The sequence below is a fragment of the Nicotiana attenuata genome, unplaced genomic scaffold (assembly GCF_001879085.1).
Source record: "Nicotiana attenuata strain UT unplaced genomic scaffold, NIATTr2, whole genome shotgun sequence".
Taxonomy (NCBI): Eukaryota; Viridiplantae; Streptophyta; class Magnoliopsida; order Solanales; family Solanaceae; genus Nicotiana; species Nicotiana attenuata.
This window is the reverse complement of record NW_017671408.1, coordinates 250,997-266,745: the sequence shown is the minus strand read 5'-3', so window position 1 is coordinate 266,745 and position 15,749 is coordinate 250,997. Positions and strand designations below refer to the sequence as shown.

At 44.6% G+C, this 15,749-nt stretch overlaps 1 protein-coding gene across 1 annotated transcript in view; it reads right to left on the bottom strand.

Annotated features, from left to right (window-relative positions):
- Positions 1–8,939, bottom strand: part of LOC109208105 (protein DYAD-like) — a 30,308-nt gene extending 21,369 nt beyond the window's left edge. Inside the window, exon 1 of the mRNA XM_019371144.1 lies at positions 8,782–8,939. Coding sequence (XP_019226689.1) covers positions 8,782–8,939 — 158 coding nt within the window. The remainder of the gene's footprint in view (positions 1–8,781) is intronic.
- Positions 8,940–15,749: the final 6,810 nt, after the last annotated feature.

Sequence of the window (15,749 nt, the reverse complement as noted above, 5' to 3'; positions counted from 1 at the left end):
ATCATGGAAAATGGTTGTCATGGCCCTCATATAGGTGGCCCCTGCATTCTTTAGGCCGAATGGCATCGTCTTGTAACAATAAACTCCCCATGGCATAATGAAAGCTGTTTTCTCAGCATCTTCCTCATCCATCCAGATCTGATGATAACCGGCGAAGCAATCCACGAATGACTATAGCTCGTGCTTGGCGCAATTGTCAATCAGTATGTGTATATTTGGCAAAGGGAAGTCGTCTTTCGGACTGGCCCGGTTGAGATCCCGGTAGTCGACACAGACTCTGACCTTCCCATCCTTCTTTGGTACTGGCACAATATTGGCTAACCATGTCGGGTACTCAACCACCCTGAGAACCTTGGCTTTGATCTACTTGGTGACTTCTTCCTTGATTTTCAGACTCATATCAGGTTTGAGCTTTCTGATCTTTTGCTTTACCAGCGGACATATTGGATCGATTGGCAGTTTGTGAGACACAATAGACGTACTTAAACCGGTCATGTCATCATACGACTAGGCAAATATGTCCTCATACTCCTTTAGAAACTCTGTGTATTCTTCCTTCTCTGATGGCGATAAGTGAATGCTGATTCGTGTTTCCTTGACATTTTCTGCATCTCCAGGTTAACAATTTCGGTTTTGTCGAGGTTGGACTTAGGTCTGTTTTCAAAGTTCTCGACTTCTTTGACAATTTCCTCAGGTATGTCATTTTCTTCTGAATCGATGTCCGTTTTTTGCGTTGTCTCATTGCATGTCACATTCATTGGTTCATCAAGATAAGTAATAGTAATGCTGTATAGGTAAAGTAAGGTGAAAATGATAGAAATAAATATTAAGTTTTGGAAAAATCAAACATGCTTTGATAAATTGAATGATTGTTTTGAACATTGAAGATCTTATTGCGAAAACTGAAAAATACGAAAAGAAAATCATTCAGTAAATAAAACAGTGAATAGTGCTTGTTTTAGTCTTGCTACCCCGAGGCTCGTCGGGCTCTGGTGGTCCTGATGGTCCAATTGTTGAGGTATGTCCCTCTACTCACAGCTTGTATGGAAGGACCTTCCTCCCCCTCCTCCTCGAGAATAACACATCAATCCATATCATTGTCCTCTAAAAACAAGTTTTTTACTGCCGCGAGTGCTTCTTCTTCGTCTGTCCCATAGATGATGTCAGCCTATTTGAAAGTCTGCTCTAGGTGTGGTATCGGTTGCTCTAACGGGTAGTAAGGACCGCGCCATGGTGGCGACCAACTATTGAACTCCTCCCAGGTGTATTCATATCCCAGACCGAAGGTAGTGCCATGTTTCTTGAATTTTATAGGTTTAGAGATCCCTTGGAGGTTCTTGCCGAGTCCTTTGCTAGGTTCGTACCCACTCCAATTCAATATGCTCTCTATCTTGTTATCCCACCATTTGTCCTTGTCGACAACATTGACCCGCTCGATGTGGTGGTAGGTCTCTCCGCCTAGCTTTCTTCTTCCTCCGATTGCCGGAATGGTCTGGCGACTGTATATAGGATTGTTGCCGTCACCATGAATGATCACTTCCTGGTGATTCCATTCAAATTTTACCGCCTGATGCAGTGTTGAAGCTACACTCCCAGCAGCATGAATCTAGGGTCGTCCTAGCAGCAAGTTGTAAGATGCTGGCACATCTTTCACTTGAAAGTCGACCTCGAACCAGGTTGGTCCCATCTGCAGACACATGCTAATCTCATCGATGGTGGATCTCTGAGACCCATCAAAAGCTTTCATATTGATTGCTCCTTCTTTTATCTCATGAAGCCCTTTGCCCAACTTTTTGAGTGTTATCAACGGACATATGTTAAGGCTGGAACCCCCATCGATCAGGATCCTAGTGATGAAGTAGTCTTCGCATTGCACGGTGATGTGCAGGGCTTTGTTGTGACCCAACCCTTCAGGTGGTAGCTCTTCCCATAGAAGGTGATTTTATGGCTTTCTAATACGTGTCCCACCATGTTAGCCATTTCCCCGCCAGTGATGTTACTTGGCACGTACGCTTCACTCAGCACCTTCAATAGAGCGTTTTTGTGTGTCTCGGAATTCTGCAGCAATGAGAGGATGGATATCTGTGCTGGTGTTTTGTTTAGCTGGTCGATGACCGAATACTCCTTGGCCTGTTTTTCTAACAAAGGTCGTCTGGACCCGTCTCAATGATGACTGGCCGGTTGGAGGCCTGCTTGCTTGACTCAGCTAGGTGTTCAGGGGTATAGACTCTCCCAGTTCTTGTCATACCCTGTGCTGCAACAGTCTCTTCGAGCCTGACTTTGGCTTTTCTCCTAGCCTCGGCTGTATAATCCAGGGTATAGCTTTTGTATGGAATGACGGCATGGTGGACATCGCCATTGGATCGGTGCGGCCACCTTTACTTCGAATGGGACATGTTTTTTGGGTGGCAAAACTGCAACCTCAAATGGTGCTGGTGCCTTTGTTGATGGCGCTGCTTCAAACTCAAGAGGGATAGACACATCTACCTCGGTAACCTCAGACGGTTGGATCTGGACTATGATGGTGTTGAGAGTAACTGCTGGTTTCTTTGGATCATCGCCTTCTGCAATCAACCCGATGGATCCCTCGGGATCCCAATCATCCTCTACTTCAATCATGTGAATACCCCCGCCTTTATGGTCTGGTAGAGGGTTGTTGCGGACGTTCGGAGTGGCTTCCTTTGCTATAATGACTTTGTTATCAATTAGAGACTGTATCTTGTCTTTTAAAGAGCGGCATTCATCGATGGTGTGTCCCTTCATGCCGGAGTGGTATGTACAAGACTTTTTTGGGTTAACCCACTGATAAGGATTCTCAAGGGTTGTAGCAGGACGGGGGTGACATAATTGGCGGCTTTGAGTCTCTTATATAGCTGATCAATGGGTTTAGCGATGGCTATGTATTGTTTTGGAGGCCTCCGATCAAAATTAGGTCGGGGCCTAGGGAAGTTTTCGCGTGCGGGGGGTGATTGGTAATGAGATGGTTGGGCATTGTAAGTTTGGTAGACATGAGCCGGATGGGAGTATCTGGGTGAGGTAGGCTGGTATGTGGGAGGTGGAAGTGACTGATAAGTTGGTGTTGGAGCTTGGTAGGACGGTGCTTGGTAATTTGGGGCTGGCTGATATGTGAGTGGAGGTATTGGGTAGGTTTGGTATTTGAGAGGAGACTTGGTCTTTTGTGCAACCATCACGGTCCCTACGTCCCTCTTTTTAGACACACCACCCGATTGCAAGGCCTTATTTGTAGCTTGCAAGGCCTCGAAGTTTGTAACCATACCGCTCTTGATACCTTCTTCAGTTCGTTCCCCCAGCTTGATAATGTCAGAAAACTTATGATTCTCAATCACCATCAACCGTTCATTGTATTGCAGGTCTTGAGCTCGGACAAAGAACTTGTTCATTTGTTCTTCTTCTAAGGCGGGTCTTACCTTAGCAGCCTCGGACCTCCAGCGAGTAGCATACTCGCGAAATGTCCCCGTGGGTTTCTTCTTTAGATTCTGGATATAGAACACGTCTGGCGCATTCTCTGTGTTAAACCTGAACCTGTCCATAAAATCAGATTCCATACCTACCTAGCTCGAGCACTTCTTAGGATCTTGGCTGATGTACCAAGATAGTGCATCTCCTTTCAGACTCCTCATGAACAACTTCATGCGGATCCTTTCATCTTTTGCTACCCCGACAAACTTGTCACGGTATGTTCTTAGACGGACCCCTGGATCACCTGTACCATCAAACATCTCAAACTTGGGAGGTTTGTACCTCTCCGGTAGTTCGACATCTGGTTGTATGCAGAGATCTTCATAGTTCAACCCTTTGATCCCTTTATTTTATTCGACATCCTAGATTCGGCTGGTTAGTTTCTTAAGCTCTTCAGCCAAGTTTATGATAGTAGATCCTTTTTATCGGACTCAGGTGTGCAAGATATAGGTTGGGTAGAGAGTGGCATGGTCTCCACGTAGATGGAATTGTTGTGGTGGCCTGGTGTGTGGGTATGGAAATGGTCATTTGTGGAGTTTTGCGGTTCGGGGATGAGTAATGGAATGTTGTTTGGAGTGTGGCAAGTATTGCATTGGTTCTTTGTTAGAGCAGTAGGATGATTTGGTTGCTTTTGTGGAGGTGTGGGATTTTGACCGTTGGGGAAGATTCTGGGATGCTGAGGGAGAAGGATAGGTTGGCCAGATTCCGTACCTGGTCGAGTTCTTCTTGAAACTTCAACAATTTCTACTCAATTTGTGACACATTTTCATTGGGAACCTGAATACCATGGCCATCAGTGGCCTCTGCTGTTATGTTCTCTTTCCTGATGTTCAAATCTTCCATTTTGCCTTTGTTCTTGTTCTTAACAGGACTAAGAGGAGGAGTGGGTGGAGGGCCCCTGGATCTCGTGGAATAAGATGATGTTGCCAGAGTTCACGAACTAACCTTTGGGGAGGGGAATAACAAACAAAAACAAAAATAAAACAAAAAGGTAAACAAGTTAGTGAGGATCATGAAAAGTATTGCAATATTTAAACACGCAGTGCAGGAATGTAAAGCGTGTCCTAATTTGGGAACCTCGTTGTGCCCGAGGTGGGCCTAGAGACAAGTTGATTTGGAGAACTTGGAATGCTAAATGCCTCATTTCATTGAAAAAGATAAGACGAATCCCAAATGGACATTAAATAAACAAGAAATAAAAGTCACTAATGGCCATTGGCCTTGTTACATTTTAAGCAAAGAAGATAAATTCCTATCTACTTGGTCCCAGAAAGACCTTCCCCAGATTCGGCATCCTTGGCTCCTTCGAATAGCTTCTCCAACTCGCGAAGTCCCAGCAACAGTTATGCTCTGGCTAGATATCCGCCTTCAGCCTGTTTAGCCTCTTCACAATCTTCAACCCTTTTGAGAAACTTTCTTTCCAGTTCCACTATGCCTAGCTCCAAGTATCCCAGTCTTTTGTTGGCGTTGGTAGCCATATCTTTCCATTCCTCGATCAACTTTTGGTTGGAGTCTTGTATTTTGCGATGTTCACTTTCGCACTCGCAAATCCTTTTGCGCAACTGGTTGTACTTGACTTGCGCTTTAGCCTTTTCGTCTATAATCCTGCGGCCTCAAACAAACCCTGGCTGGCCCAAACCATCATGATTGTCTTCCAACCAACCTGAATAGAAAGGAGTATAATTGGTGTGGTATCTGTCTGGCTCTATGGTGTCTCTTCCCATCACGATCTTGCTATGCCACATGTGTTGGGCTTGGCACGTGTAAGGACTATCATCGCCTTGGAAGTCAGCTCGAAAGTGGCTCATCTTGTCGACCCTGGGTATGACCTGCTTCCTAACAGCTTGCCTCATAACTCGCAGAGGGACGTAAGGGTAGGTTCCCCTCAGGCCAATTAGTATCAGGAAAGGTGCGTCTCTAGATCGGACGATGAACTCCTCCGTCGAAAACCATTCGAACATCCACTGAACTTGCTCCTCGGTCAGATTATCAAATATCTCAACCCATCCCTTAGCATCCTCTGGCTGGGCGAACATGTCGGGGATGTAATTCATTCGCTTTGGATGGTGGAAAGCCATGTGATCATCCCAGTCCCTACGCTGAATTTCTTGTCGATATTTGCCCTTTTGGAGATACTCTATGAGCCAAAGTTGAAGTAGAAGATTGCAGCTTTCGAAGTGCTTTGCTCCTCGTTGACACTTCTCTAAGGCTCGGTATATGTCTACAATAATCATAGGTACAATACTGAACGCCTTCCCGCCAATCCCCTCCATTAGGGTTTTGGTTACCATAGCCAACCTAGTATGAATTCTACCTTTCTTCATTGGAAATACAATCAGACCCAGGAAGCAAAATATAAAGACGAAACCCTGCGGTGGACGTGTCCCAAAGATGTGATGGCAAACTCGCCAGAGTAGGTGCGGTAAGATTTGCTGTGACCGTACCTTTCGTACAAATAGTCAAAAGGGATGTATCAATCCTTCAAGCATGTCAATTTCGGATTCTTCTTCAACCCCATCATTTTAAGGAAGCCTCTACCTTTGCGATTCTCAGGCATTAGCAAGCTCGGAGTTTCCTATACTAGGCCAGCCAGTCCTCCTATCTCCTCCAGCCTTTGTTTAACTGTCAACCTGTTAAAATCAGCAGGCAAGCCTGATTCAAAAATCTTTTCTGAGTCGTGCAATAAATTTGGTTCTGCTGTTATCACTTAGATACCATGCTTTAGAATTCTGAATTCAGACCTTATCTGTGTATGAGTCATGCTGTTCATGTGCACTGTATGTGGAGGTATATTTGAGCCTTTCGTTTGTCTTCCATGCTCCCTTCAATTGAAGTCCTACTTGTTAATTATATGTCGCCTTAGTGTTTTGCCTTTAAACTTGAGGGTCTTCCTAGAACCTCCTTTTGTAGGATAGGAGTCCTAAATTCCTTCGGGACTGATAGGAAGTGACGGGTAACAACATGCAATAGGGTTCGAGACCAACCCTCGCTTTAGTTACCTTCACGGGGCGGGAAAGGGTATATATGGATATGATGACCGGTGCGTTAATACCACGTGTAGCCCCTCTTTGAGGAGTGTCATACCGGGTATTGCATTGATGTGATCCATATTATAAACAAACCTAGGACACCCCTCTTTACGTTCATAAGCATGCTTAGATTGTAATTCTTTTCGAAATCTTGCTTTTCTGTGTCCTTTTAACACTTTAATATTTAAACTTAAATCCCCTACTATTTGAGCCATACTTGTTTGTTTGCTACTTGTACAAATTCATAAAAATTGTCTGGCCGGGAACCACACTAGTGGATCCTGAGGGGTGCCTAACACCTTCCCCTTAAGATAATTTTAAGCCCTTACCATGTCTCTAGTTAACAAACGTAGTTATAAATAAACCCTATAGGTGCCCTAACGCACCTTAAAATCATTAGGTGGCGACTCCTTTCCCAAAAGGAAAGAGTTGTCCCATACCAAAATGTCATAAACCCGATTTCGCGGAAGGAAAAAGGGGGTGCGACACGTATTCCGACTTTTTTTTTTCATAGTTTGAACTTTTTCATTTAAATAGTAGTAGTACAACCCATAGAAACACTACGACCCCTAGAAATGCCATTAAGGCCCTTAATGGGTAGAGGAAATAATAGGGTTAGGGACTTAGGGTAAAGGAAAGGGTATTATAGAATAAGGGTATATTTGTCTTTTTAGTATATCTTATCGTTTTATCGATAATCGATAACAGAAGAGGACAAAATCAAAATCGAAATCGATAACTCGATAAGGAAAATTTTGAAATTGAAATCAAAATCGATAAATCGATAAACCGATAACAAATAATCGATTCGATTTATTGATAAACCGATTCGAATGCAAACCCCTATTTCCGGCTAAGCTTGGGCTGATTTGGTGTGAGCTTGGGTCATCGGAACTTCTGATTCCGATGGGTGAGATCTGGGTCTCGTTGGTGGACTTCGGTTGAGAGTTTTCTCGAACTAACCTTTGGACTTAGCTTCAGGGGGTGTTTGCTTGTGTATTCATAAACAAGGATAGCTTTTAGGTTTTTACCAATAGTCCCCGAGCGAGGACTTATTCGCACTCGCGTAACCTTTGCGCTTAGTAGTCGAGTGAGCGTTCGCTCGAACTCGAAGTAAGGATAGCCCTAAGGCTTTATGAATAATCCCCAAGTGAGGACTGGATCGAACTCGGGTAGCCCTTGGGCTTAGTAGTCGAGCGAGCGTTCGCTCGAACTCGAAGTAAGGATAGCCCTGAGGCTTTATGAATAGTCCCCGAGCGAGGACTTACTCGCACTCGGGCAGCCTTTGGGCCTAGTAGTCGAGTGAGCGTTCGCTCGAACTCAAAGTAAGGATAGCCCTAAGGCTTTATGAATATTCCTCGAATAAGGACTGGCTCGAACTCGGGTAGCCTTTAGGCTTAGTAGTCGAGAGAGCGTTCGCTCGAACTCGAAGAGCGTAGACCTAAGGCTATATGAATATTGCCTGAGTGAGGACTGGCTTGAACTCGGGTAGCCCTTGGGCCTAGTAATCGAGCGAGCGTTCGCTCGAACTCGAAGTAAGGATAGCCTTGGGGCTTTATGAATAGTCCCCGAATGAGGACTAGCTCGAACTCGGGTAGCCCTTGGGCTTAGTAGTCGAGCGAGCGTTCGCTTGAACTCGAAGTAAAGGTAGCCTTGAGGCTTTTTAGGCTGGCCCTTAGGCTCTTACGTGTTGGCCCTTAAGCGCTTTTCAGATTGGGTCGATGCGACCTCTGATATGGCTATAGTTTTCCCCATTTTGGCTAAAGACTTTTAAGTTTTGATTATGCCTTGGCATGTTTTGTGTTCGTCCAACTCTTCGATGGCTCAAACAAGAACCTCGATTATGAGTCGATATGTGACGATAATTGAGTACCCCGGGAGGTTCTCTTGAAGACTGATTTTTCGAAGCCTTTTTGCTAAAGGCTGATTATCTCGAAGCCTTGTTATTGTTTGGAGCTGATATGATCGAAGCTCTTTTGCATATACCGGGGGTAGCCTGATTAACCGGTTCTTTTCGAAGTATTTTCGAAGTATTTGGAGGCCTTTAATTTTATATCGGCGGTTGGACGTCTCCGAGCTGCGTTAATTTGGCCGGAGCCTTTTGATATGACCGTAGTCTTTATGTTTGGCCGTAGCCTTTAGTCCCCGGGTGAGATGACCTCGGCGTCTATATCGAGGGTACGTCTTTTTAGGGGTCTTACAAGTTCGATATATAGCCTTGGTCTTAATATTGGGGTTACACCTTTTGAAGGTCTTATAAGTTTCGGCATGCCTTGTTGAGGTCTTGCAGATATGGTGTTGCCTCACTGAGGGCTTACGAGCTCGAGGTTGCCTTATTGAGGTCTTACAAATTTGAGTTTTCTTGGCTTTGACAAGCTGACTGTCGATGACAGTCCCCGAATGTTCAAGCATTTCTGGCCCTTGAGCCATTTTGCGTAAAAGTATTGGAGTTCTTCGAGTGTTTTGATAAGCAAAGAGGCTTACTCAATTGTTTGATATATGTTTACATGTTTGCCTTTGGAGGCCCAATTGCTCTACATGGACACGGTTCATTTGGCCATCTGGCCCAATACATCATTCTCCTATCGGGGTCCTCCTAGGCATAGTTTGAATTCTCTGAAGAGGCGACCTTCTGGGGTGATGCCCCCCAATATTTAAGGTACATCGAAGAGAAGCCTTGACTTGATGAGTTCTCCTTGGTAGCATATGTATGTTTCCTCGTCAAAAACCTCGCCGATAAAATGTGTTCGGGATAAAATCCGGTCTAAGGGAAAAAGAGCGCAACGCATGCTTTAAAACCCAAGGTTTTCGAGTCGAAGGGTGTTTCGGCATCTTTCAGCGAACACCTATAAGAAATCGGTGTGAGTCATAAAGCAAAAAAAGCGAGAAGGTCATACCTTTAGCAATAATAGTGTTTGAGCATCGATATGTTCCAATTCCTTGGGAGTTGTTCGCCTTCCAAGGTGCCAAGTTTGTAGGCCCCCTTGCCTACTATTCCGAGGATGCGGTACGGTCCTTCCCAGCTCGGGCCTAGCTTCCCTTCATTTGGGTTTCGAGTGTTGAGGGTGACTTTTCTTAAGACTAAGTCAACGATTATGAAGTGTTGGAGGTTTGTTCTCCTGTTATAATGTCTCTCGATCCTCTGTTTTTGGGCGTCCATTCAGACTAGTGCTGCCTCTCATTTTTTCATCTAGTAGTTCGAGGGCTGTAGTCATGGCCTCGCTGTTCGAATCCTCAATGGCATGCCGAAATCTGGCGCTTGGCTCTCCGACCTCGACCAATATCAGAGCCTCGGACCCGTATACCAAAGAGAATGGTGTCTCCCTAGTGCTTGACTTTGAAGTTGTTCGGTACGCCCATAATACTTCGGGCAATACCTCTCTCCATTTCCCCTTCGCACTTTCTAAACTCCTTTTTCAAGTTTTGAATGATGGTATTGTTTGTGGACTCGGCCTGTTCATTCTCACATGGGTGATAGGGCATTGACAGGATTCTCTTAATCTTATGATCTTCGAGGAATTTTTTCACCTTGCTGCCTATGAACTACTTCCCGTTATCGCATGCAATCACGGAAGGGATCCCGAAGTGGCATATGATGTGATCCCAGATGAAGTCGATGACTTCTTTTTCTCTTATCTTCTCGAAGGCCTGTGCCTCCGCCCATTTCGAGAAATAGTCAGTCATAAATAGAATAAACCTGGCTTTACCTGGTGCCGTTGGTAAGGGGCCGACGATGTCCATTCCCCATTTCATGAATGGCCATGGTGATAAGACTGAATGTAGCTGTTCGCCAGGTTGATGAATCATTGGTGCATACCTTTGGCATTTGTCACATCTTCGAACGAATTCCTTGGTGTCCTTCTCCATGCTGTCCCAATAGTAGCCTGCTCTGATTACTTTTCGAACTAAGGAATCGGCGTCGGAATGATTTCCGCAAGTGCCCTCGTGGATTTCTCGAAGCACATAATTGGTGTCTCCTGGTCCTAATCACACTGCTAGAGGACCGTCAAAAGTCCTTCTATATAGTGTTCCATTCTCGTCGAGTAAAAATCGAGCTGCTTTGGCTCGGAGGGCCCTTGATTCATTTGGATCCGTGGGCAGCTTCCCGCTTTTCAAATAGTCAATATATTTGTTCCTCCAATCCAGTGTTAGACTTGTTGAGTTGATCTTGGCATGGCCTTCCTCGATCACTGATTTGGACAACTGTATAACAGCCCCTAGGAGTATGTCATCTTCTTCAACGGATGACCCCAGGTTCGTGAGTGCATCAACCTCGCTGTTCTGATCTCGGGGAATATGGACCAGGGTCCATTCTTTGAAATGATGCAATATGACATGAAGTTTGTCTAAGTATCTTTGCATCCTGTCTTCTCGAACCTCGAAGCTCCCATTCACTTGGTTAACTACCAGGAGGGAGTCGCATTTTGCTTCGACGACTTCTGCTCCTAGGCTCTTGGCCAGCTCTAGACCTGCAATCATAGCCTCATACTCGGCCTCACTGTTAGTGAATTTCGGAGTTTTTTATAGATTTCCTAATCATGCCGCCCGTAGGTGGTTTCAGAACGATGCTGAGTCCGGACCCTTTTACGTTCGAGGCACCGTCTGTGAATAGGGTCCATACCCCCGATTATGTGCCCGTTTCTAACAAGAGTTCTTTCTCCACCTCGGGCACGAGGGCGGGCGTAAAATCAGCCATGAAGTCTGATCGATGCCAACCCTGTACTACTATGAAGTAGCAACAGAGGTCGAAGCAGCTTTTACCCGAGAAGGTATGGATCGATTTCCACAGGGAACTAGATATTGGTGTTGAGTTTCTATCTAAATTGGAGTTGTGTATTTGTTCCTAATTTCACTTCTAAACATTGTTGGTTTTGATTTTTACTTCTAATTTTACACTACTAGGATGCTAAATTAGACTAAGTAAAGCTAAGATTAAACTATTGCAAGTTGTTCAAATAGATAAAAGGCACTAGGGTAGTGACTTTCTCCTAGGTGGCTAATTGACGGATTCTTGAGTCTAAGGCTAGATTGTCACATTTGGGGAGTGTGATATAACCATTGCACGATTCTACACACTCTCTGCCTCTCGGTAGTTCGAGTGATTTTGCCCGAATTGACTTTCTCGAGACTAATTGGGTATGCAAATTTGTGCAAGCAATTGAGGCTCAAGTCGGGTATTACTATCTCTAGGTTTAACCCTTGAATTGGGGCTATCAATCTCTTGAATACGCCCCAATTCCTTGTTGGATCAATTTCATGGACTTAGCCTCTCTTTCTCAAGAAGAGCCAAAGTCTACTAGGCATAAACTAGTGTTTGCAACCACTAATTCAACATTAAAACCCTAAATTAGTCCAAATATCAAACACCCATAGACAATAAAGCATCAAAACACAAGATCCATCAATTACCCACACTAGGGTTGAGCCACAACCCTAGCTAATGAGTCTAGCTACTCATGATTATAGAAGAAAACAAAGAAATAGATGAAGAAAAGCCCATAATAATTAATTACTAGATAAAACTTGAAGATTCAATGATGAAACTAAACTAAAATTACTCAAAATGGTGAAAGAGAAGAGTTCACGAGTGCAGCTCTATCCCAAAATCTATCTGATGACCTAAAAATGGGAAAAGAAACTATTTATACTAGGCTGAAAATTTTGGATAAAAATACCCCTGTGGGGCTAGTGCGGACCGCACAAAATCGAGTGCGGCCGCACTAAGGATCTTGGCTTGACTAATCTCCTCTCTGAAGTTGGCCACCGCGGACCGCACAAAATGCACCGCGGCCGCGGTGGCTTCTATTGCGGTCCGCACAAAATGGACCGCGGACCGTATTGGGCATAATCCTCTAATTGGAAACTCTGATCTTTGGCTCAGCGGACCGCACGAAATCGAGTGCGGCCGCAATGAAATCAATGCGGTCCGCACAAAATCCTTTGCGGCCGCATTGCCTGGCTGACTGAGAAGCATACTCTCTGATCTTCATCTTTGCAGACCGCACAAAATGGTGTGCGGCCGCACTGGCCCTGTTTGACTGAGCTTGGTCTTGGTCTTGGTACTTGTGCATGTTTTACTCCTTTTTGAACTGGTTTTTGACACATTGTCACCTTGTTGATCAAACCCTGCAATCAAGTACAACTTGTGAGCCTCTGGGACTATTTTGTACACATTTCTAATCAAAACTTAAGCAAGAAGGAGTGTAAAATGCATCATAATCCCTAGTTATCAACTCCCCCAAACTTAAGCTTTTGCTTGTCATCAAGCAAACAAAATAAGACCCACCCTTTAAGAGTCAATCCAAGAAAATTCAGCTGACCTAAAGTGACCTCATCTAGTATCAATTGGGACTAACAATTGCCCTCAATTCAAATGAATCATTAACAACATTCACTCTTTTAATCACCATGGATTTAGTGCGACACAAGAGCATCAAGAGTGACTCAACATATCAAAGAAACTCATTTCTATTTCTTTGGTCATTGTGGAACCCAAACTCACACATCCTCGACTCTCCCTAAGTAAACCTTACCTTTAAGATAGTAGCACTCAGAACGAGGTTAATGGAAATACACTCATCTCTCTCAAGAAAAAGTCACAAGTCCGGCTCTAAGTACCATATGCTTGCCCCTTATGTGAGTCACCATTAATGTATATTTGATTCAACTCTAGATCATATAGGGCTTTTGTGGAGACATAGTGAAGGCTTTTGGTTTAGGGTAGGAAATGTTTGGTCTCAGTAGGTTCCATCTTCCCTTTAGCACTTCTTTTTGCTTCATTTTGGCACGCATTCACTTGAGCTTTTAAGTCATTTCCTTCTTTCTAAGTGGTTAGAGAGACACACTGTCACTCTTTCTTGTTCATTTCAAATCTTTTCTCCTTTCTCAACTTTCCATACCTTTCATTCTTTGCTTTTGTTGAATCCCTTTATTCATTTCTACATTGAACATTCTTTTTGTCTTTTTGCTTTTCTTTCTTTTTCATTGCCTTTCCTTTTCTTCATTTTTGTGCCTTTTTACCACTTGGTTGCCATCCTCGTCTCTCCCCCCAAACTTATACTTTTTCCATGTGCTAAGGAAAGATCGGGTGCCAAGAGAGGGTATCTTTAGAACGGGTAAAGGCTTGTATGGAGGTTCTTGAAGGAAAAAGGTCTAAGGCTCAAAAGGGATGACTAGGGATTTTACCATTGGTAGGCTATGGAAGTGTTCAAGATATTGTTTGGACCAAGGAGAGACTATAATCATGTCTCAAGTCAAATTCCACTTAGGATTTCGCCTAGACAAACATTCAAGGCAAGTTCTAGACTAATGGCTCGGGACTTGGACTTGCAATGCAATTTCTCATCACACAAGCTATGGGTTGCTAAAGACACAGAGTCGGGGGCCCACAACAACCTTAGATAAGATTTGAGCACACAATGGTCCCGAAAAACCACTTGATGATTATCGGCCAACACAAGAGTCTCAAGGTCACAACTTTCCATCCTATACACAACGATTTGTTTTTGACCCTAGGATCAAAGGCAAATGTGCTAGGCCCAAGTAAAGCTTTGCTTGAGGCACCCTTACCACTAACTACTGAAAAGAAAAAAAGAAAAGAAAAACAGACTCAAACCCTTAAGAAGGTTGTCATGCCATCCATCATCGGGAAGAGTCACCCGGTTCACACAAATTCCACCTTTGGAAAGAACCGTGGCATTAAGAAAACCAAAGGCTTATTGCAAAAACTCAAAACAAGAAGCTATGAACATAAACTAAGAAGCTAAGGAAAGGAAAAATGCGGAAAGTAGAATGAATATGTACAAGAGGGAATTTAATCGAATATACAATAGGGGGACGAATATATACAATAGAACGTAACTTTTATATACATACCCAAGGTAAAAAAAGTATGAAAAATGTAATGAAATGCTGAAATTATATACATACCAAAGATAAAAAAGAAAGAAAGAACAAAATCATAAAATCTGTCATATATACAGTCATCCAAATCCAAGTAGGGCCTACCCCCTCAAATGAAAGATGGCATTGTCCTCAATGCCAACTAAGCAAAATAAGCACAAAAATAGATGAAAGAGGAAAAAGGAACTCCCTATGCGCCGTTCGTCTGCATGGGGTCTTCTGTCTGGGTCCCTTGGTCTTCTCTATGCTCGGGAACCTGAGACTGGCTCCCTGTGATCAGTGGCTCTGCTGCTAGGACCTGGGCCTGGACTGGCTCCTGGGGCTGACTGGATGAATCCTCCGGTGGGTCCGCCAACTGAATGACTGCATCATCGGACTGGGGGATCACCCTCTTCCTCTTAGGAGGCCTCTCAGACTGCTCTGGCTGGGGATGGGCTGCTGGTGCTGGGTCATGGAGTAGCAAATCCAAAGGCAGGTGATCCGCCTTCAATCTCTCAACCTCGACCCGCAACTCCTTCACGGACTCTTTGGAAGCCCGAGTCTTCCTCATCTTCTTTGCCTCCCTAGCAAGCTCCTTGAGAGCCTTCCCGTGTGAATCAACAACGTCCGTGAGCAATTTTTGGTTCTCAAGGATCTTCTTCTGGTTGTCCAGAAGATCCTTGAGAGTGTCCTCAATGGACTATGGGACCTGTGGAGTAGGAGGTATTGACTGAGCTGCCACGGTAGTAGATAAAACAGATAGCTTAGAAGTAGTTGTCTGCATCCAGTTGTTGATGCTGGTGAGGGCCTGGCGCAGACGGTGGGCAGTCAATGGATAGGCAGTGGTGGAGGGTATCTCTGGAGCTATGGAAGTGGATGGACCTGGGGCCATATCTGCTGCAGTGGAAGGAGGTTGTGCAGTAGTCACTACCATTACTGGCTCTTCAGACTGGCCAGTTGAAGTAGTGGATTTTCCCTTGAAGTGCTTGCCCTTAGGGTTGTCATCACCCTGTAGGCTATACCACGAGAAATGTGCCTTTGCCTTCACTTTCACATCGAACTTGCGCTTCTCCACATTGAGGTCCTCCAAGTACATTGTCAGGAAGTTGGGGAATGGGTAAGACCTGTCACCCCCATTCACTACCCGTGTAAGGACCCGGGACATCACATTCTCGACATTGATCGGGTACCCTGCCATGATAGATGCAACCAGAATCGCCCGGTGAATTGGGAGTGAGTTTTCGTGGGTGGTCGGGTCTAGCCTGCTGCACACAAATGTCTCCCACCCCTTCGCCTCAAAGTTCAATGTTCTCCACAATATCTTTACTCCCGCAGTCAACCACTCGGGAGTGGTACCTG